General features: G+C 40.8%; 1 protein-coding gene across 4 annotated transcripts in view; it reads left to right on the top strand.

The window, feature by feature from the left end:
• Window positions 1-5545: 5545 nt before the first annotated feature.
• DACH1 (dachshund family transcription factor 1) overlaps window positions 5546-23116 on the top strand; it is a gene marked incomplete at both ends in the record, with an annotated part of 368264 nt that continues 350693 nt past the window's right edge. For all 4 annotated transcript variants that reach the window (XM_084306366.1, XM_084306365.1, XM_084306364.1 and 1 more), the window contains one exon: window positions 5546-6288. In XM_084306366.1, the coding sequence (XP_084162492.1) occupies window positions 5546-6288 (743 nt within the window). The remainder of the gene's footprint in view (window positions 6289-23116) is intronic.

Here is a 23116-nt window from a genome sequence, read left to right as displayed (position 1 = left end):
CTTCATAATTATTGCTCTGAGCGCCTTTTCCTACCTGTTGGTAGGTAAGTTAACACGTTGGACTGAGGACCTCTAATGAGAGCACGAGTATAACTCAAACATCACAGGGCTCTCCGTCTATTCCAGTCCTAATTTAATTCATGCAGGGAAGTTGTTTATAATTTCCTTGTCGCTCCTGCAGCTTTCTCCATTGGCTGTCAGTTGCAATGTGAATGTAAGCAGGCAGTGCCCAGTCACCTGCTCCATTCATTTCCAGCCAGCCCGAGAAGGGAACCTGACCCGCTTCACCATTTGGCTCTGGTAACTGCAACGTGACCGAGAGGCTCAAATCCACACAAGGATTATTTGAGCTGCTGACTTTGAAACGTATTCTCTGGAGTCAGAAGAGAGACTTAAGAAAAAAAAAATAAGAACAATAATTTGTAAATAAGCAAGAAGTTTAATTGGCGTTTGGTATTTCCAATTTGCATATATGCGCGTGTGCGCGTTTTGGGGTATGTTCTGTACGTGTCGGGCGCAGGGGAGGAGGGAGGGACGGGCTGAGAAGATTCCCAAGCCGTCGGTTATTGCCTCTCTCAGTACAGCGCGTCCTTGGTCAGAACATCAGCTAGCATCACCGGAGATAACACTCATTTCTCGTGAGGATGAAGGGGGAGAATGGAAGGATACCCTCTGGGGCCAAAGCCTGCCCTCTCACGCAGGCGATGAACATCCCCGGAGCCAGTGAGATGCCTCGCGGGACCAAAGACGGCAAAAGATGCTCTGGCGCTAAAGTGATTGGGTTAGCCAGGGGGTAGCAAGCTGCCAAGCCCCGACCGATTCCTCCCCCAGTCCCGTGCAGTCGTTGCTTTCAACTTTCTAGCCGAGATATGCATATTAAACAATTAGCCCAGGTGGCGGTTTGCTCCCAGCTTCTCGATTTGTGAAAACTTGTAAAGTGTTTTTTTTTTTTTTTAATTATTATTATTATTATTATTTTTTTTTTAAGGCTCCTGAAGTTTCTTCGCTTCCTTTTTTTTTTTTTTTTTTTTTTTTTTTTGGGTGGGGGTGTGTTAAGAATGAACCATACGCAAATACAAACTGCAGTAAAGAGAATGAGAAAGCAATCTTGCCATGCATTCTAGACTTTTTATGATATATGGTGGACTGTTCAGAAGTGTATGCTATTGTTAAAGCTGTTTGTGCCGGGTGTGCTAATGCACTGTTTGATTGAGTGAATTAGCAGTCATAACAATCTGGCAGTCTGGCCATAGAAGTGTGCTCAAATTGATTTGTGTTATGGCTGGACTGGAAAATCTAGTGTTAGTTGTTTTTTGCCCTGGGGCATTGTTTGTACCAAACTCCACTTTTCATTTAATTTTCCAATAGATTTTGAAAGACCAAAAGGTTTGTGATCAACGTTTGCTGCTCTTTATTATTATTCAGTTATTAAAAATATCCTATGAGTAATTTCAGATTCCCCAAAACCTTGCTTTCAATTAGAGTAAACATAATTAGCGTGACGTCGTGCTTGGAATGGTAAATCTCCCTTTGTATCTATTAAGCATGTTATCTACTTGTCCTGTCACTGAAAGGAATCCAGTTTGTATTTGTATTGGACAAGGTCTGTGCTAATTTGACTATAATGCAACAATTAGAAAAACAGCACTGCAGTATCCAGTTTCTTATTACTGGTACAACACTTCACATCAATCTCAACTGTATTCACCGTGTTTTCAATGTTTAGTAAATATCTTGGTGGAAGGGCAAAAAAGGGATCCCAGTTCACAGGCTCGCTTTTCTATGGTTCTATTTTCCTGAACGATGCAGGGGGGATTCTGTATGAGGTCCCTCCTTCTTTCTTAGTCTTACCTCAAAATAACAGATAGCTCCTCAAAGGAGAACTACTGCTTAAGACCCTAGGGATTAACAGTAAAACAGAACTTACCTTCTCTTTGCCTGTGCTTGCTTCTTTCTTAAAGTCTTATGCTTGGCAGTCATTTGCCAGAATTATAACTCAGCATGATTAAACCTAAAACATTACTCTATTGATCACACAGAAAGCTTTGTGAAATCATTTAGTTTCTTCTCTTCAGAAATTGGTGAACAAAGTAGGTCACTGGATGAGGATAAGACAAGACACAAGAGAGAAATGTCTTAGGGAAATAAATTCAAAAGAAATAAAGAAAAAAATATTTCAAATGAACTTAACATGGTAATACACAATTCATCCTCACCAGGTGCCTATCTTCTGTATGCATCCCCTCCCCCCGGTCCATTCCTTCACGCACGTTCAAAAGACAAGTATTTATCTTTTTTTTTTTTTTTTTTTTTTTTTTAATCTGAATGAATTTAAATATTTAATTATCAATTATAACTGAAGAAAGGGGAGGGAACTGATGTACTGTCCTATCTCCTGTCAGTCGGTTACTCAGATTCCTTAAAATGCAACAGCTACAATACATTTTCTAATTGCATTTTACTCCTTACAGCTGCCCTCAAAAATTGTAACTTAATACAATAGTGAACCCCATATCAGTCTTTTTTTTTTTTTTTTTTTTAGTAATAAATTACAATCACTGTCAATACATCTTACTGTTTTAACATACATTTTATAATAAGGAAATTTTCTAAAGAAAAAAGAGAGGGAGACAGAGAAACAGAGTGAATACCTGCCCTGAACAGTTATATGAGCAGAACAGAAGCCCTGCTTCAAACAATATTCCAGGAAAGAAATTAAAGACTTCTTAATTAGTGCAGCAATTAAGCTTTCTTGGTCGCATTTTAATCAGCCCAGGCCCTATCAAAGGACAAACAGAACGATTTGCAGGTCTTTGAATTTTAAACAGTCTTATTGATTTCAGCACCATAAGTCTTCACTTGACACAGGGAGAATTTTCAAATATCAGTTACAGTAATTTGAGTTTTGCTGATATCAACACAGGGACAAAAACGAAAACACCCAACAATACAATTATATGAAAGGGTCAGCAAGTAACAGAAAAGCAATATAAAAAAAAAAAAAAAAAAGTTTGCAAAGAGCCACCTCAGGATTTGTTGGTATGTTACGTGTGTGTGTGAGTGTATATGTGATTTGAAATAAATCCAGTCACTCGCATAATCGTTAGAAACATTTAACAAGCAAGAAGCTTCGAGGAGTCTGGAACCCTTTCATAAGTCTCTTATTTCCCTAGGTTTCTAATCCCATTGTTTCACTCAAAATGTGGTTAACCCAAACCTGTGGTAGTAAACCCTTTCAAACTACATTTTCTTTATTTTGTGTTGAACCATGATGGATGTATGTCCGTGAGGGCACACAACAAGAAGAAAATAAGGGCTGGTGCGCATCACATTGTAGGAAAGGTAGACAATAAATGAAATGGTAGGTTTTCTAATTAAGAGTTCATTCAGATGTTGAAGTGCCAATATCACGTGTGTCTGTCTCTTTTCTAATCTTCTCAATGTCTTCACAACATGTAAGAGAAGGTGAGATGCAAAAGGATGGTTGAGGCAAAGAAGACATGAACCAAGCTGGTTTGCTACAACTGAAAACAGAGCATTTTATGGTTTTCAGGGTATTCCAAGTTTTATGTCAACACTAGATCCTGCCACTGAAGCTGTATAAACTCCTCTGAAAAATGTTCTGAGAAACATCTGAAAAGGTGTTGAAGAAGTGTTCTGCAGAAGTGTGTACATGAGATTTCAAAATGAAAGCCGCTTTGTATTTTCTTGGGCTTATTTGCCAGTTTAAAAGGTTTTAGTGTAGGATAGCTAAAATTTCACGATCAAATGACATCCTCTGTGGTATTAAAATACAAACGGCCTTCCATTGGAGTTGAAGTACTACCAGCAAGAAGACATATGAGAATGCTTTACATCTGATAGCATGGAAATTCCCCTCCACAGAATTACTACAGCTGAGATTATCCACTCAGTAGATGTGTCATCCCATGAGTCATATCTCACATAATAATACACATTAAGAAGAAAAAAAAAAAAAAAAAAAAAAAAAAACAGCTATGGGCACATACATGCACCACCATTAATTAAGCACACAACTCATCCTTTTGAAACTGGTAAAATTTTACCCACGTTATTTTCGCACCTGCCCAGCTCTATGAATGAACATTCCTTCGCTCCTTCAGAGCGTGAAGTGCCCCTCGAGAGGAGCCAGCGCAGAGCTCTGGGCTCTCCCGACCAACCCGAGCCCGGCGAGCTGCCCAAAGTGCCACGATTCCCCTTCAGAACTCCATCCCAAACTTTGGCGGTGGGCAGGGAGCTCTGAGACCGCGGGGCTCCCCAGCAGGGCTAAGGGACTGCGCATGTGTGGGCAAGCGCAACAGCTCATTTTCCGCGCTACCTGGCGCAGGCTGCGCGGCCACCTGTTGCGCGCCGCGCCTCGCTCCGAAGTGACTCCGGCGTCGCTCCGGCCACGTTTTCCGCCATCCCCTCCCCTTTCGCGGTGGATACGGTCGCCAGACCCGGTCCCCCGTGTCCCCCCCTAGATGTCGCCGCGCTGCGCTTTTTTTTTTTTTTTTTTTTGCGCGGGGGCTGCGCTGCCCCGCTGCCGCCTACCCCCCGCGCAACAAAGGCGCTGCTGCCCCCGGACCTTCAGCTGCTGGGGGCTCGGGAGGACGACAGGAGCGACAAGGACAAACCCGTCCGGAGCCTCGCGCTTTGGTCCGCCGCTGCCCCCAGCCCCCGCCGGGGCGGCCGCAAGGTGTGCGGGCAGCGCCCCGCTTCCGACGGCTTCGGGGGAAGCTGGAGACTCCGGCGTTCCCCCACAAAGTGTGTTGACAAGCCACTGCTGGAAAGGGCTGGGAAAATTACATCTCGTCTCTGGTGGGGTGAAATATGAAACATGTAATCTAACGGTTCCTGAAGAGGAGGAGGGGGGGGGGAGGTAGAGGGACTTCTCTCCCTCTCCCTCTGTTTCCCTGCTCCGGGTTCCTGGTTGGATAATTTGGGTTAATACTAGTGAGTGAGCCTTTTGCTGCTTCAAAGGGTATTTCAAGTTGCCGGAGCTCCTCCCCTCCGCACCGTGTGACAACAACAACTCGTCCAGAGAGCGAGCGAGCGGCGAGCGGCGGCGGCAGCCTGCACTTCCCAGCTCATTTTCTCTCTGTCATTCCCCTCTCAATCTTTGATCAATGTACTTGCCAGAGAGAACCGAAGTCCTTCAAACCTCCTCCTTTTCACCTTCGTCTTTAACGTGGTGCTAGAGCAAGGACCACAAAAAGAAACTGCCCTCCCCCCTCCCCTCGGCCCCAGCCCCGCCGCCCGGAGCGGACTTCTCCTCCTCCTCCTCCTCCTCCGTCCCCACTTGCGGGACACTTTGTGCGTTTCTCTCTCTCACTCTGCCCCCTGCTCTCTCGCTCGCCGCAGCACCTGATCCGGGGTTATTCCCCCTTTCTTCTCCCCCCTCCTCCCTTCTCCTCTCCTTTCCTTTTTTTTTTTTTTTTAATTTTTTATTTTTTTATTTTTTTTTAAATTTTCCCCTTTCCCCTGCGTGTGTGTGTGGGAACTTTCCCCCCTCCCCCTGCCCCCCTCCGCCGTATATGTGACCATGGCCGTACCGGCTGCTTTGATCCCTCCGACCCAGCTGGTCCCCCCTCAGCCTCCGGTCTCAACTTCTGCCGCCTGCACCACCACCACCACCACCTCCTCCTCCTCGGCGGCGGCGGCGGCCACCTCCTCTCCGTCTCCGTCCATCGCTCCCCCGCCGGCCGCTTCGGGGACAAACCTATTCCGGCCGGAGCCCATCGCAGCGGCGGCGGCCACAGTCACCTCCACCACCACCACCACCACCGGCGGCGGTAACGGCGGCGGCGGCGGCAGCCCCAGCCTGGGCACCGGCACCGGCAGCAGCACCGGCAGCAGCAGCGGCAGCAGCAGCAGCAGCAGCGGCAGCAGCAGCACCTCCGCTCCCAATGCCAGCGCGGCCAGCGCGGCCAGCAGCCTGCCCGGCAAGCCCGTGTACTCGACCCCGTCCCCGGTGGAGAACACCCCCCAGAATAACGAGTGCAAGATGGTGGATCTGAGGGGGGCCAAAGTGGCCTCCTTCACCGTGGAGGGCTGCGAGCTCATCTGCCTGCCCCAGGCTTTCGACCTCTTCCTGAAGCACTTGGTGGGGGGCTTGCACACGGTCTACACCAAGCTGAAGCGCCTGGAGATCACGCCCGTGGTCTGCAACGTGGAGCAGGTCCGCATCCTGCGGGGGCTGGGGGCCATCCAGCCCGGGGTCAACCGCTGCAAACTCATCTCCAGGAAGGATTTCGAGACCCTCTACAACGACTGCACCAACGCCAGGTAACCGCCGCAAGGCACACGCACACCCCGAAGCACCCCCCCGTCCCATTATCCCCCCCCAGCCGCCGCCCCCGTCCCACCCCCACGCCGCCGCTCGCTGCTGGGGGGGGAGGGGGGCGTCCTGCGGCCCCATGCCGTCGCCCCCTCTTTTTTTCCCCCCATTCCCCTCTTGCCCTGGCACCCCACCGGCCTGCTCCGCACCCGGCCGCGCTGCTTCTTGGTGGGACGGGGAGAGCGGAGAAAAGGGTGTTTCTGCCCCCTTCCCTCCGCGCCGTGCAACTGTCGCCCTGTCATTGTCCCCTTCACCCCCCCCATCCTCTGGTCCGTCCCCCCCCCCGGCGGAGCGGCCGGGGGCTGCGCAGCGCAGCGCGCAGTTTACGCGGGGGGCGAAGGGTGCGGGGCAGGGGGCGGCGGCAGCAGCAGCAGGGCCCCCCAAAGTGTTTTCTGACGCGCCCCCTCCTCAAGTTCAGCCCTTTAAAATGCACAGCCCTGGGAGAAGGCGGCCTGCAGGGCGCACGGGGGTGGGCGGGGAGCGGTCCTGGGTTTGGGGTCGGGTGTGTGTGTGTGTGTGGGGGGGCGATCTTGGGTTTCGCGTCAATCGTTGCCTTCCGGGGCACTTCCCGGGCGGAGAGCCCTATCCGGGGGGGGGGGGAAGAAGGCCACTCGGCCATCCGCCGCTGTCACGCATCCCAAAGGGCACGTGCACTTTTGTATAGGGCGAGGGGGCAGTTGCCACATGGCGAGAGGGGAGGGAGAGGAGGGGAGAGGGCGGGAAGGCGGCGAGGAGGCGCTTTTATTTTTTTCTTTTTTTTTTTTGGTGCCCCCCCCCTCCCCCCGAGGGGGCTCGGGCCCCCCGGAGCAGGTGCGAGCAACGCCCGGCGCCTCGGAGCCGGCCGGGGATGGGGGGCGGCGGGGGGGAGCAGGAGGGTATTTTTTTTTGGGGGGGGATTTGGACAGGCTGAGTCGTGGCACCGCGCAGCGTGAGGGGGGGGGGGGGACGCGCAGGTTACGCGCACGCCGCCGGGCTGCCCGGCCCTTGCACCCCGCGGGTCGGGTGGAGGAGGAGGAGAAGGAGGAGGAGGAGGAGGAGGGAAGCCCCAAACTCGACAACGACCGGGGAGAAGGAGCTGGCGAAAGAGGAAATTCCTGCTGCGAGAGCTGCCTGCTTTGCAAGCGGGGGCTAAAGAGGGGGGCTGGTGTCTCGCCATCTGTAGGTTACAGGGTTTGGGGCGGCTCGATCAGGAAAAGGGGTCGCAGGAGTGTTGTGACCCGGAGAGCTGAGCCCCCTAGTTCGCCGGGAGCTGGGGGTGGCTCCGGTTTAGGGGTGCTGGGAACTTTACACAGCAGGGAGGGCTCTCCAGTGAGGAGGCTGAAGACAAAGTCTCCATGCTACTTTCAGTATGCGCAAACAGGCAGACCCGGCTCGTTTCGCTTTCTCATCGTCGGATTTCAAGGTGCAGCAACAGCCAGCACGTGGAGAATTAACCCCGTGTGATTCCGTGCTCATTCCCCTTACTAATGGCCGGGTGGGGCATTCCCTTCTTCCCCCCCCGACTGAGGGTAGCTGGGACTCCTTAGCATTGAGCCAGGCAGAGCAAAGCACTTACTCTGTTGCTAGACTAATGGCTCAAGTTTCTGTTTTTCGGGGCAGCAAGACAAAACAGCCTGGAGTAACTTCCAAGCTCTGACATAAGTGTAGCTGCATCGGTAACCCTGCCTTGTTTCATGTGGAAGCAGCATGGATCTTAAGAGATGTCTCTGTGTGGCATCTAACCTGTAACACCTCTGCAAGAGTTCAAGATTTGGTCCTTAAAACAAAGTGACACCAGTTCTAGTTTGCCATGCTCATATCATGCGAGATGTAATTTCAACACATAAAATTAAAAAATAGATCAACTTTTTTTTTTTTTTTGGAGGGGGGGCAGGGTGGAATACAGGGACACCAATTCCTGGACTTGGCAGGATTATGAAAGGGTTTGGCAGCCTGGTTGTAACACGGGTTGATCATGTCAACAGTACAAAATCGGCTGTGTTTCAACTGTTTCTGAGGTCTGCTGTGTTATCATCCAGCACAGTAGAAATTACAGCAGTGGGTTCAGAAGTGGATAGGGTTTGACCCTTAAAAAGCGTAATTGTAGTAGACGTATTTATGCATCCATTAAGCAAATAACTTAATGGAAAGGATTTACAATAGGTATGCAAAATGTATTATTACAGTATAGACAAATAAAGCAAAGTGGGTCAGTGAGTTTTGGTCAAAATGGATGATACCATTGGAACATAAAACTGTATTTACTTTCAGGGTTTCCCCTCCAACACATTTCATTCTGATTCTTTCCTCACAATTTAATTATTTTTAATTATATCTGACTGTACAGTACTTATGTAGGATATTTTTGTCTACTTGGTTTAGTGATTTACGTGACCTTTCCAGACTCTCAGTTACTGTGTACTTTATCTGGGTGATGTCTTTTTGTATCCTGGGTGGACACTTGCTGTTGAGATGGGAGCTGTAAGAGCCAACTCCATCCTAGCGGCTAAATTGTTATAGTCATCAGATTCAAAAATTTCGAACCAGCAACTTATCACTGTTATATTTGTCTCATAATCAGCTGATGCACTTGAATACACTAATCCCTTTTTGGAAAGCTTCATCAAGGTTAATACGTTATTTAATCAAAAAAGGCATCCAAATAAAGCCATTACTTTGTTGTTCTTTAAATGGATTGAATCTTTAGTTGCCAGTTGCTGTGGAAATAATTTGTAATAACTTATTTCGAGATAGAAAAGTTTTAGATGTGTTTCACCAAAATGATGCATTTTAACTGTGATATTGCTATTTAAAAAAATCAATAAAACAAAAATCAATAAAACACCAAGGGATTTTCTATTGAATGCTTAATGTGGAGGTCTGTAAAGTGAATTGGTTTCTGTGTTTATTTGTGATACTACTAATAATAACATGATACTAAAGGACCTTTTTCTAAATTAGGCTTCTGTATCAGTTCACTGGAAAAATAGTCTTCCGTTATGGAAGATGACTTTTCTTTTCTGGTCATACTGACCTTTGCTTTTATTTTCTCCATAAAAAAAGCATTGGTCACCAAACAGAAATCCAGGAAATAGCAAACTGTGCATTTAGCCTACATTATGATTAAACAGTTTGACATTAATGGGATGCTAGAAAGCCATATGCCAAACAAATAGGAGAAATGTAAAGGAAAAACATGAAAAATATTTAAAGCTATTAGACCCCAATCGAGTCAGGTTTCTTGAATGTGTACGTGAAACAGAGTAGTGAACTGTTCGCTGGATGTCACCTGCATAGGATTAATGACCTGGAAGCTATTGATCCCAGATTGTTCTGGTCTCTTGTGTTTCGAGTACTTGTTGTGGAATTTTTCCATGCTGGTCCCTTCCTGGAGTTTTCCCATAGACTTAGACTGGCTTTGGATCATGCCCATTAAAAACTAAAAGCATGCTTTCTTCTGACCTCCCTCCTGTGGCCAGGATATGTTAATCTTTGCTGACATTTGAAGATGATTTGAATGAGTTCATTGACATTCATACTTAAAACAGAGAATTATTTGCACTGTTTGAAAGCTGTTTACAAATTTTGGAGAACAACCCAATTGACTTTGAGTGCAGAGGGGAAAGATGCTGGACATAAAACAGTTCTCTCCAAAGCTTGGTTTACACTGACTGCAGTTACACAGTCTCTCTTTGCTAGATTCTGCTTCTCTCAAATTATGTGGACCTGGCATGTGCTTGTTTACTGAATACTGCACACTTGCATAGTTTTTCTCCTGTTTGTATTAATTAAAGGAGTATCTCACCCAGATAGGCTAGTACAGATCATAGATGTTTTAAACAGGTCAGCAAGTGCAGCTGCAAATAATTTCAAATATATACTATCTGTGGTTTATATTGATGACCTCCCTTGCCGCAGATTAGTAAAATATAATCAGCAGAAATATGGTAGGTTTTACAAGCAAAGAAGTCTTCTGGAAGGCCAGAGGATAAATTGTAGTAACCATAAAGAAGGAGTAAAAGCTTTAGAGGTGGCTCATTCAGGCTTAAAAACCCCTAAAAGACTTCAGCCGCTTGCAATAACAGAACTTTAATACCCATCTCATGGCATTTATTTATTGGTAAATATTATAAATTAGAAGCTGAGATCTTTGGAGCATAATTACTACAACAGAACAGACTATTTATCCCTTTAATCTGATACTTAGTTGCTGGCAGTAGCCCAGTATCTGATACTTGAGGAAGGGAACATTTCTCCCCAGTGAATGTTCGCAGTCCGTTGTGCAACGCTGCGTGTGCTGTTCGTGTGCAGGGCTGGGAAGGGCTGGTGGTGATGGGCACAGATAAATTTCTTCCTGGTTGATTCACTTTTTTTTTTTTTTTTTTTTTTTTGTGAAGTATTCAATTTGATTAACTCCTCCTTTGTCTTACAGCTATTGATAGTTTTTGTTTTTGTTTTTGTTTTAAGAAATCTCATATAGAAGTTTATATAGAAGTGCATGTTTTTTTTTTTGTCAATTTTGCATCAGCATTACTTAAGAGAATGGACTATATGAAAGCACAGTGAAATATACTTGCCAGCAAATAAATAGGTTTTCTATTTCCACAATCTCTCTCCACCTCTGCCTGAATGCTAAGTTCACATTTAGGCCTGTGCTCCCTTTTCGGGGTGAGGCTCTTCAGCCTGTCCGGGGCGCTTGTTTTCACTCTCCTGATGTCTGCTGAAAACGTTACCAGTGCAACTTACGATGCTTGTTTGTTGAACTCGCCGAGCCTTCCCTTGCGCTCAGCACCAGCCCTCGCCGGCGGCAGGGGCGCGGACGGGCGCACCCGCGGAAAATGCCCCCTGTTGGCAGCACCCGCACCCGCAGCCGGCCTCTGGAGCTGCTGCTTCTCAACAATTGATCAGCACGGCCCGAAGTAATGTCATTTACTCCTTGCGTGCCTAAGATTCTTCAATCTGGAGTGTATTCTGAATGCCTGTTGCAAATGGTAATGCTTGTTTGACTGCCTTTTAGGATTTCTTCTGTTTTCTCCTGCTGCTAGATTATTCCGTGCGACTGGTTTTGCCCATCACTGTGATTCATCATCTGAAGTGAATTGCATGTGAAGCACACAATTCTCATACACTATATTGAATTTGAATATTTTCCTTTTGGACTACATCATAGATATATTAGATTATTACTGCAGTCTCTGCTGGCCTGGTACAGGTAAATCTCTTTCAGCCTGTCTAGTATCACCACTTCGTGAAAGAGCTTTACGAGTTGAGCTGTAAAAATGCATCTCTGGCTACAGGATAGTACAGTGAGTGAGTAGTCAGAAACTACTGACTTTTCTCAAAATTGTATGAGCCAGCAAACCAAGGGTCCAAAACAACTGCAACGTCTGTTTTTAAGAAACAGGACTAGATTTAGATCCCCTTTGTTCTTTTGTAAGTTAAATATGTTTTGTTTTAAAAACAACATTTGGGGCATCTGCTTTGCATTATAAGTTAATGTCGTTCGTTATTTTAAAATAGTTATTAACCTTTTGCAAATTATGTACTGCACATGAACAGTAATTTTTTCAATAATCTTTAAATGTGCATACTGTAACAGCACCATAATGTGGACTGACATAATATGAAATGACAGTAAATTTTTAGTTGCTTAAATATGTATTTAAATGGTAGAGTTGAAGAGTCATCTGCAAAAAGCTATTACGATCCAGAGAGTTAATTCATATATAGATAATTTCTCCAGTGTGCATTAAGGAAGAATTTTTATTTTTTCCATTATCACTTAAATTATTTTCAAATATCCTGAAGCATAAACCAAAATCTTCATATTTAAAATCAAGGTATGTCTGTGACTTGAAGTAATAAAATCCAGTTTGCTTCAAGAAATAACTTTACCCCTAACTCACTATGTTCTGCTTATTTATCTGCTACAGTGCTCAGCTGGGGACATCTTGTAAGAACTGCTGATGTTTCATTTCTTAAGCAGTGCAGAATATTGAAGGGTAATCTATTAAATATGGATTTTTTTCATTAACTGTGAATACTATGATACCATGTTTTAAAACATTACTTTTTTTTTTTTTTTTTTTTTTTAATGGGACAAAAAGAAAAAGAGTAGTAGTGTGTTTTCCACAGCATAAAGTGCAAAAATGCTGTCACTGAATTTCATGAGAGTAAGGATCAGTTTTGAGCAAGTCCCTATTTCAAATTTTTTACTCTAAACCACAGATAGTGATGAGCTGCAAAACTACACTGGGGAAGGATAACTTTGTAAATATTGTATACTTATATTCTCTTCTGTGACTTTCCTCTGGTCTCTTCGGATTAAAAGGACTCTGAATGGCAGTTCAGGATACACTTACCAAAACTAATGAAAGTGCCTGTAAGTGTTGTGATTGAGGAAATGGGTCACAAACTGTATTTCAATTCACATTGCTTTAAATGATGTTTTGTGATATTTAAGGTCAACATCTTTCTGCAGCAGGTGTGTGAATACATACAATACCATTTGCAGAACCAAATGGAAAGATACTGTATATCGTGTGTATCTGAGCAATTCATTAGGAACAAAATAGAAACTTTATAAAACAGTCACAAATTGTTTTTTAATATTCTTAATGTTTATGATTTTGATTTAATAAAGCTGGCTAAAGTTTTTATTGTTACCCATGTGAGCAATACCTACATAACTTTCTGTTCATTTTTCCTTTCAAGGGTACCCTGTTGATTACAAAACTAATTTACGGTAGATATTTTCATTGCATCCTGTGTAATTTGCATCTTCCTTATGAAGAAGAAAATTATTTAAGTATGAAAAAAGAAATATATGTTGTTGTTACAAATATCAGAGTGAGATTTCGTGTCTTTTGAAAGTCTAAAATTATCTATAGTTCAGAAACAGATGTAATGAAAATTTCCTGGTTCACCATGTCACATTAGCTAGATCTCCTTTTACGTTAAGATAAGAGCATGTTATAATCAAAAAAATTTATGTATCTTAGACTTTATAGAATTATTCTCTAAAGCAGCCAAACGCCTAAATTCTTCTATGTTCCTTTTGATCTAAAATAAGCTTGGATTCAAGCTAGGCTTTCAAACTAGTTTTCTTATTCACTTATTTAGTTACCATGATTTTAGGTAATACTAAAAATATTGAGAAAAATATCTTAACTATTAGACGTATTTTTATTTTTCAATGTATTACTTAAAATGTATTACTAACTGAGGGCCGTATATAGGTATGCAAATACACTACCTTGCTGACAACTTAAAATAGTAGTGATACATAGTGGAGTTGAATGGGGCTGGGGAGAAAGGGGAAGGAAGGAGTAAGTGGGGCTGTTGCAAAAATTTGAGCGTAATTGACAGGCACATGTTTATAGCATTACAACATCACAATTCAAGTTCATAACTGAATAATGTTCATGTTAGAGCATTTGTTAATAATGTTGTACTGAGAACATGTAATAGGAATTTTAGATTTGGCCAAAAAAGCTGTTGTTCAGAACATGTCTCAGAATATGCTTGTATATACAAATTGTTGTATGTTAGAAATTATTTTTAAAATCTTTTACTTCTGGGAAATGCTTTGATTTTTCATCTTACATAAAAGAATTGTAAGGGATCAAAAAGAAATTAGCAGTGAAAAGTAAACTATAAAGGGAACAGGCAATATATATTTGATTAGTATTTAATTACATCTTTTGTAACCTTGATTTCATTTTGTTCTCATACTTACTTAGGTGTATTTTTTTAATAGTGGAACTAGATCATGATTTTTACGTACAGGTCAAAAAATTACAGGTTTCAGATTATTGGTACTGTATTTTAAAGAGATGTATTAGCAATGGATTACATTTATATCTGATAAACCTAGGCAGGGTTTATTAATAGTTTTAGTGTTCTTTGAAAGACATTACTAAATATCTATATTTTTTAATTATACTTTTTTTTTTCTCAAATGTAGTCAAAATATAAACTTAATGTTTATTATATGTATATGTTTATACTAGTGTTATCTGTCTTTATGAAGTACACAATGTTTCCAGTCTCCTGGTCTGCTGTAAAAAAAACTTTTTGTATTGGAGGTCACCTGTAGTACTTATCTATTTACGTTAGAAGAAAAATGCTGTGGTTTTAAAACATATACCTACCTCTAAGAATGTGGATAGTCCTGTTGCTTTCAATGGACTACATATATATTTTAAAGCAAGCAAATGTTAATATACTTGGAAGTTTTTCTGTGAAAGAATCAATTCATATATTTGGTAGAAAGCTCTCTTACTATATACTGTCTTACATTTGCACAGATGGTTTGAAAGCATTAAAAATGCTTTAGAGTTAGTGTCCTATAAATTACACTTGTTGCATAGAATAGTAAAATGGAGATTCATTTTGCATTTTTAAACATTTTTTATGAGTATTGCATTCTTTTGTATTACATAATTTTAGGAAATTAGAGTGATGGTATGAATGAGTATCAGAATTTGTATCAATATAAGTATCAGAACCATGGCTTTATAACCCCTGCTGGGATTTTTTATATTCATTTTTGTAGAACAGAAAAAGCCTATCTCATTTTAAGGGGATGGGCACTTAGAGATGTGTGCCCATGGCTGTCACTTTTAATGTTTTAGTTCTTATAGTCACTGATAGTTTAGTGGGAAGGAAATTAAACCATTTTCCAATTGCTTTCGATTTCCTTAAATTTCTGCTTAAAACAACAGCAAAAAGAGGGGGTGGGTGAGTACAAATGGAATTAAGCATATAGTAGACTGATACAAATGAAAAGTCATGTGTTCTCACTCCCTTTATCTATCTATCTATCTATCTATCTATCTATCTCTTGTTAGAACACTTGCTACAGTTCAGATTATATGTAGGACTTTATTTTTGCTGATGATATGTAGGACTTTATTATTTCTATGCACCTGTATTTATCACTCAAGACTGATGGACTAGTTCTCTCCTCTCCTCGACCTCGCCCTTGCCCTCTCTCTCCCTCTCCCCTCCTCCTTCCTTTCCTTCTCCTTTTCCCAACATAGCTTTTATTAGGTCTGATTAAAATAAAAACACAGAATATTAATAAATAATTTTTCTTATACTATCGTCTATTATAGGTGGTTTATGATTCTACTGATTCTCTTCAAAATTACATTGATACTAATATATGATGTTAAAAACAAAGATAGTAGTAGAAATTGAAATTCCTATTACAATAATTGACAATTTAAAGTCTAGCTATGTAAAAAGAACATTTTTGAGAAACTATGAGGAAAATGTGTTAGAGTAATTTAACACCACATATCTGTTTCAGGAGCATGTATCAAATTGTTATTTAAAGGAGTCATAACATTTCCTATACGGGTCATTGGTGAGGTGTTTAGTAGAGATGTTTGGCTATAGCCACAGCTGTTGGATTGGCTTGATGCCACCTCAAGGTCCAACAGGTGAGATGTGGCTGAGAATTAATAACTTTTCACAGATTTTTCCTTTCAGAAAAATGCTACAATTCCTGTAACATTGTCTCAGTGGAGTGGAGGAAAGGGTGGAATTTGTCTTCGGTAGAAGCCCAGCTCCATACTATGTAGATCTCAGATTTAAACGTGATGGGAGAGCCATTTGCTTAAAGACCCTGAATTTCTTGTCTGCTACCCTTCCTCTTGCATCTATAGTTAAAAGTTCCCCCAGTATCTGTCCCTGTGGGGGAGGTTCCTTTAGAAGTCAGACTGTCTGTGCGCTGAGGTGGGGCAGTCCTTTGTGTCTACTGTACTTTGGTGCGTGTGTGAATTTAGAAGATGTGGAGCTGACTGAGAAACCCTTTTATATAGGCTGGGGAAGTCTTAATAGAGCTGGAAGGATCATAGTCCCTTACAGGGTGATTTGTGTTGCTCAGCTGCATGGTCAAAATCAACCCAATATCATTCTGGCCTTATTGCAGAGATACTCTAGTACACATTGCATGGGACAAAATATTAAACACGGTGATCTGAGGTTGTTATGAAGGAGTGGAATCTCCCTAGCATTTAGTTCTGCTGCTGAGGCTTTGCTGTTGTTGGTCTGCCAAGTATACGTTTCATCTTTCCCAGTGACCCCTTAGGTGATCTTGTCTTGTGGCATCTTACTTTACATATTTTATTAGTGAAATTAGAATAATACAGTTATATCATGAGAGGTAATAAAATAATCATTATGAAATGCTTTGTGAAACATCCATGTATTCACAAATATTCCGAAGTATGACTACATGTGTAAAACATTTAGACATTGAAGAAGAAAGATGTTGTCAGTTAAAACTACTGGCACAATTATGCGATAAGGTTGCCTGTTCTTTTGCTTGGTGTGCCAGTTGCTGAAAGAAAGATATTTATTTTTAGAGATGAAAAAAGCAAGCATTTTCATCAGCTTAAATGAAAAGAAACAACTAGTTATAAATATTGTTTTGTGGAATCTTGTTTCACCCATGCAAGTGTTTTTCTTTATGGAAGGTGTGCTGTAATTGGGTTGGATATATCTTTCCAGCTCAACTAATCGTTTCCTTTCACAGTACCAGAATGCATGCAGATTTGAACTTGTAGCCAGGAAAAAGTGCTGCCATGCTTCAAATTGCCAAACGACCTCAAGGGACAGAAACTTGACCTGGTTTTATGAAACCATAGAATTACATTTATACAAGTTACCCCATGGGAAAGAAATGAACTGATCCCAATTCATTTCTAAATACTGGGGCCTTATGGGTCACATTTGAATTCCTCCCTACACCCACTTTTCTACTAAATTTTTCTAAGGACATTTTTAGAAACTTACTTTACATTAGGTATGGGTCATGTGCTGAATATTTAACAATTCAGTGTTCTAATTCTTTAAAATGTCTAATAGTTTCTCAATATAATTAAGCTGCAAAAAGTTTGAATTATAGACTTTGTTCAATGTGGGCTAATTCCTCAAACAAAGAGTTCTCCTCTGGCTTTAGTAACTTAAGCTTTGTTTTCCTGCATGTGAATTGCAAACAAAGTCCCAGTGGCTATAGTCAGTATGTGTTGTATGGTCTATAGATAAGAGATTGACTCTGCAGCTGGATGATTGAGCTGCTCATCAGGGACTTGGGACAAGGTAGCTGAAGGTTCAAAAAGGCTTACCCAATGCCTTTTTACAGAAAATTTTTACAGAAAATACAGATTTACAAGAAGAAAACTTCCTCCAAACTGCCCCTTGGTCAAAATGACCCTCAGTCAAATTAAACATTTCAGATATGAAAAATCTGTGTTCAGGCCTCCTCTGTGAATCAATCAAGGTAACAAGTAGGTGTTACCATGGCCTTTCAGTACTTTGGTGTGAGCTAGAACTCTAGATACTCTAAGCTGGGTGAGTGCTTATCCCACTCTGTGAGCTGATATAGTGCTTAAGGTGTCTGAGGGTATCTGCCAGTGTAGCACCAGTTTTGAGTACACAGATTGAGCTGAAACAGTGAGCCCCTAAGGACAGGGAAAGGATCCTTAATACTTCTGAATATGTATGTTTGAACTATATGCTTATACGGTTACATCAACATTAGAATTAGCTTGCATTTTGATTTATTTAACAAACTGAGTGCTCTGTTCAGCTAAAGTTTGCCTCGGCAATTACTATCCCATAGTGGCTCTACAGACCTTCCAGGCCCCACTTCCACATTCTCACGGAAACTATTTCCTATTCTTAGGGAATCTTCTCCATCCTTGAAAGGCACTTTCAGTGCTGAAATTGGCATTAATTGCCTGCATAAGTCTACCTATTTCTAGTGAATGAGTAACAGATTTGGATACTATTCATCTAGTATAGATTTTTTTTTTCTTATATAACATCTTAACACTTTAGATCGACTAAACAGTTCAGCTGATGATCCCTAACTCTATACGTTCTATCTTTCAATGTAGATATGGCAAAATAGTCTTTTGTTTGGAAATACTGCTCCCACTTTCACCTAATCCTGAGTTTTTAGTCATTTCTGGCTTTAGCAAAAAGGATCGGAAGAGGAGAAATGGGAATAGGAGTGTATTACATCAAGTAAGATGATATTTGTTTACTAGATTTGTTTGCTTTTCCCACTGGTGAATTTTCCAGAACAATTTGTATTAAGCTATTCATTACTTTGCTGGTCTGGGTATCCAGGCTGTTTCATGAGGCATCATATGACTGTTATTCACATCTTTTGCTTCACTTGACTGGTGGAGTGAAGGGCAGGTCTTCTAAATGGTAATTACTTATTACTGTTATGTATTTATTATAAATGTGTACATAATGTCCTTTTCTAATTCACCTCAAAGAAGTGCTCATATTGATCCATAAGCTCTTTTTTATTATTATTATTTTTATTTTTTTCTGAAGTCAGCCTTTTGCTTTCAGTGATTCAGTTTTTGTTGATGTCATCAACAGGTTTGACTATCAGCAGCTTAATGCTGATATCCGGAGCAGGTAGAGGGGGATTTTTTTTTTTTTTCCTAAGACATAGAGATGGTAATATTTCTAAATGATTTTTAATAGAAGATAGGGGTTCAGTTGCATTCTGAAGGTTAGGTATTTTTCTTCAGTACTTAACTTGGCTATTCCTTTGTAGTTCTGTTGTTCATAAGCTATGTAAAAGTTACATTAATTATACTGTATCTAAAATAAATTTAGATCAGACTAGGCTAAGGATTTTGACTTACAAATAAAGTTTTTCATCTGCATTAAAGGCTTTCTGATTTCCATGGTAAATAAGGGAAATCTTGAAGATCAACTATAGTAGCAATGAATGCTTCACTGTGATTGAAATGTTTATCTTAACTTTTCTTTGCATCTAAACATGAGAGAAAAAAATAATTTGTTATCTGTTGAATCATAAAACAACAACTCAAAATGAAGCAAAAAAAAAAAAAAAACAGATCTGTGGATTCTGAAATCCAAACAATCCCTTTCTCCTTCCTCTCCATCTTCTCCTCACACAGCAATCTTGATTTTGAAGAAACTGAAGATAAAATGTACAGTTCTTCATGGAAGTTCCGTTTTATTAGGCATTGTGAAAACTGAAATACAGAGGATTCTTGGCCTAGAAAGCAGAGTTGCTAACCCCAACAGTAGCAGTAGGGAAAAGGTCCCTGAGGCTATAGGGCAAGGAACATGCTGAAGGGTAGCAAAGTGAAAAGACAAAAGTAAAAGGTTGTTTGACAGCATATTAAAGCAAATTTGCCCATTGTTACTATTACACAGCCTTATAAATCCACATGTGTATGATCAAATTTTCATTTGGATTACAAATGTTTCTTTTCTCTTTGCTCAGTGAGACTGTGTTTAGAGTAGCGTCTGGGAAAGCAAGCAAGAAGAAATGTGCTTTGCTTTGGTGTTTGATGTGGGACTGAGATTGTTGCAGCAGAGATGCTCATTTGCAATTAGGTATTTGTGTTTTTATTATATACCTGAAAGAATGGATTACCTCCATCTCCTTTTATCACCTCTTTTCTATGGTAGATAAAAGAAGTAGAGAGAAAGATAGGTAGATAAAAAGTTACTACAAGAACACGACTGAGTTTTGCTGATCATTTCTCCACTGAACACTAGCATGCAAATACTAGGCATCGATTGTGCCTCAGCATAGCCTCAGCAAAGAAATAGTTTGTGAGACATATTTGTTTGAGAAATACAGTCATATTTGGGAGTTCTCACTTGTGTCTTGTATATTTCTGAGTTTACTTCAGAGGAATATAGCAGAAATTACCATGCTTCTTTGTATGTTTACTTATCACATGCACAGCAAGGAATGTAGTTACTATGAAATTGGGTTGTTCATAAAAGTCTTAATCCTGCAAGCAGGAAGAAAACTTTGGTTTCTGTAAGGAGTCCTGTTGACTATAGCATCTCAGTTAGACAATTTAGATAAAATTATGCATGTCCTAAAACATTGTCAGTATTGGAACCCACATGGCATACCTAGCAGATTTTTCATATGCAGGAGGAGTTTCATAAATACCAGCGACCAAGTGTGGGAGTGATCAAAGAGCATTGTTTATAATCAAAATGTAAGTTACGGGTTTATAAAACAACTTGTGGATGCTTGGATGCATGTGAAATTTACTGACATGAATAATCTCACTGATTTAAATGAGAGCATTCAGGTGACTAAAACAAGTCAAACATGGGAATGTTTAGAAGATTGTGACCTTCAAAATGAACAATCATCTTTCAAAGTATTCAAAGGATAGTTATTATAACTTAAACTCAAGAGTTTCTGTTTGAATGTTGAAATAGCTAAGAACACATCTAGGCAATGCACCTGCAAAATCATAATACATTTTAATGACACTGAACAACAGTTCCCCAACTTCCTTGTACTCTTTTTTTTGGGGGGAGGGGGAGAGTGGGGGAAGGGGAAGGAAGGAGGGTGAGAGAGGGACGATGACAGCGAGGCTGTTTGTTTTTCACGAAAGTTGTTTGTGATTTCAGGTACTCATGGGAAATCTCTTGATCAGATTCACATCTGTTCCTGTCAAAGTGGGTGCTAAGATACCGGTCACCCAGCAACCATGTCCAAGAGGGAATTGGGCCGATAATAACTTCAAAAAGGAATGACAGATGCTAGATTAGGATGAAAGACAAAACGCATGAAAAATGAGCTTGTTAGAATAAAAAAAATTGTTCAAGCACCTTCATGCAAATTAAATGAATATTGAACATTTGCATGCAGTAATTTCTAGTTTTTCTGTTGACTGAGAAGAAATAAAGATGGTACATATAAAATCATAAATGTATTTTTTTTTTCCACCAATTAACATACAAAGCAGTATCTTTCTTCTAAAAATGAGATTAGCCACCTGGGTGCTTGGCTGTATCCCACATATGTCACAACATTTTTGTAATGAGTGTGTTTCTGTTGAAGGAACACCTTATCTAATTCTTTGTAGCAAAACAAACAAGGAAGCAACCTTATATTAATTTTAAAGTACTTTAGGTTAATGTGGTCCTATTTCTTTCTGCTCTGGTTTTCAGAGCTGAATTATTTCCTGCTGTCCTTGAATTCAATCGGTTTAATGTGCATTAATAAAAGATCACATAAGATGAGTTCAGACTAAACGCTAAGGTTTCCTATTGACTGGTCAAACAATACGTTTTTAAGACACAGTGTCAGAGTGACATGTTTTTTTTATTTTACCATGCCTATGTATTAAGATAATTTAAATAATCTAATAATTTTATTATTGAAACATTCACATAACAATCAGAATTTGGAAAAGAATGATATAATGTTCCAATTGAGAAAGAATTCTGTGTCTTGGTTTAGCAATGTCTAATGTGGTCACGTACAGAAATTGATTTTCTTCAGAAATTAATTAATTTTTCATATCGCCCTAAGCTGCAGTTAAAAAGAGTGCATACTTGTCTGTTTTTTCCAGAAATATTGCCTAATCATATTAATACCATTGCCCCAAGGATGAAAAGATAATTGTACAAATGCATTTGGAAATATGTATCACTGAGTATTTATGATTAAATTATGCAAATGACCCAGCTCTCATCCTTTCCAGACCCAGATTGTCTAATTAGGATTGATATGCTGAATAGATGTTCCAGAATTTGAATACAAGCATGTCCAAAGAGCAGAAAATTGGAAATGACAAGGCTGAAATGCTAAGAAAAGTGTCTTTCCCTTTTATACTTTACTAATGTGGTGTTAGCAGTTGCGGTTTTTTCCTTTGGCTATATTGTGTGACTCATATGTCCTACAAGAAATAAGTCAGGAGAGAAAAATCAACTTTCATAAATAGCATTACTTTGTTCAGGACTTATTTTTCTGTAAAAATCTGCTAGTCATTCCTCTCCACTTGAAAGCTTTGTATTCTTGATGTTAAAATAATGATGTATTCCACCCAAATTACTTCTTCATTTGGAGCAACTATTGTTTTGTTTTGTTTTGTTTTTTTTTTTTACTTTTCTCCAGCTGCTGGTGCTAGAACTTGTAAGCATCTCATATATTCAGATGAGATTTATGCACCTAACATTTTTAGGGTCTGTTGGTGGTTTTTGTTTTTGTTTTTGGTTTTTTTTGGTTCTTATTTACTTGAATTCACAACCCCTTCATGTAATAACTTTTTTTTTTTTTTTTTTAAGAAGAGAACTGATGTTTCTTACGGCTAATTTATGGGCCTTCTGAGTTAGAATAATAGCTATCCAGAAGTCTACAGTGTTTAAGTCCTTCTTCTTCAGTGAGCTGTTTGCTCATTTATTGCTCTTATGAAGCTGGGAGAAAAGTCTGGTGAGTAGGAAGGAGGAAAGAAGGAGTACTGAACTGTCAGTACTTCAGCCATTGTTAGCAGCGGGAGTCACTCCGTCTGAACTCTGCTGGCTCCTGCTTCCCATCTGCAGGATGATGGATTGCTATGTTTAATACATTTCAGCTTTTGTCTGTCATAGTGTGGATAGACAGCACTATCAATGATTTCAACACTGATTAGAGCACTGGTTTTAGCCATTGCTATTGGCCAGGCACCTCCCAGGAATGTTTGATGTAGTAAGTCATTGGCACCCTTGCTATGCAAATGAATAGCTCAGCTAACTATAGACTGGTTTCAAACACCTACAAAAGGCTGCTGGGAATTACTAAACCCACATAGCCACTCTAAGTTGAGACAAGCCTGAGAACGCTTTGGTACCAAATGTAACTACTCACCCAGAGTAGTCCCCAGCCCAGAGATAAACGGCTTGTGCTTTTAATAGCCCCAGCACAGGCTCTGTTTGCAGCACTGCGTTCCAGGGGGTGTGATGTCAGCAGCGCTCTGCCCATCTGCACTT

Source organism: Netta rufina (assembly GCF_964035555.1).
Source record: "Netta rufina genome assembly, chromosome: 1".
In the NCBI taxonomy this organism is placed as follows: domain Eukaryota; kingdom Metazoa; phylum Chordata; class Aves; order Anseriformes; family Anatidae; genus Netta; species Netta rufina.
This window is presented reverse-complemented; position numbering and strand designations above follow the sequence as displayed.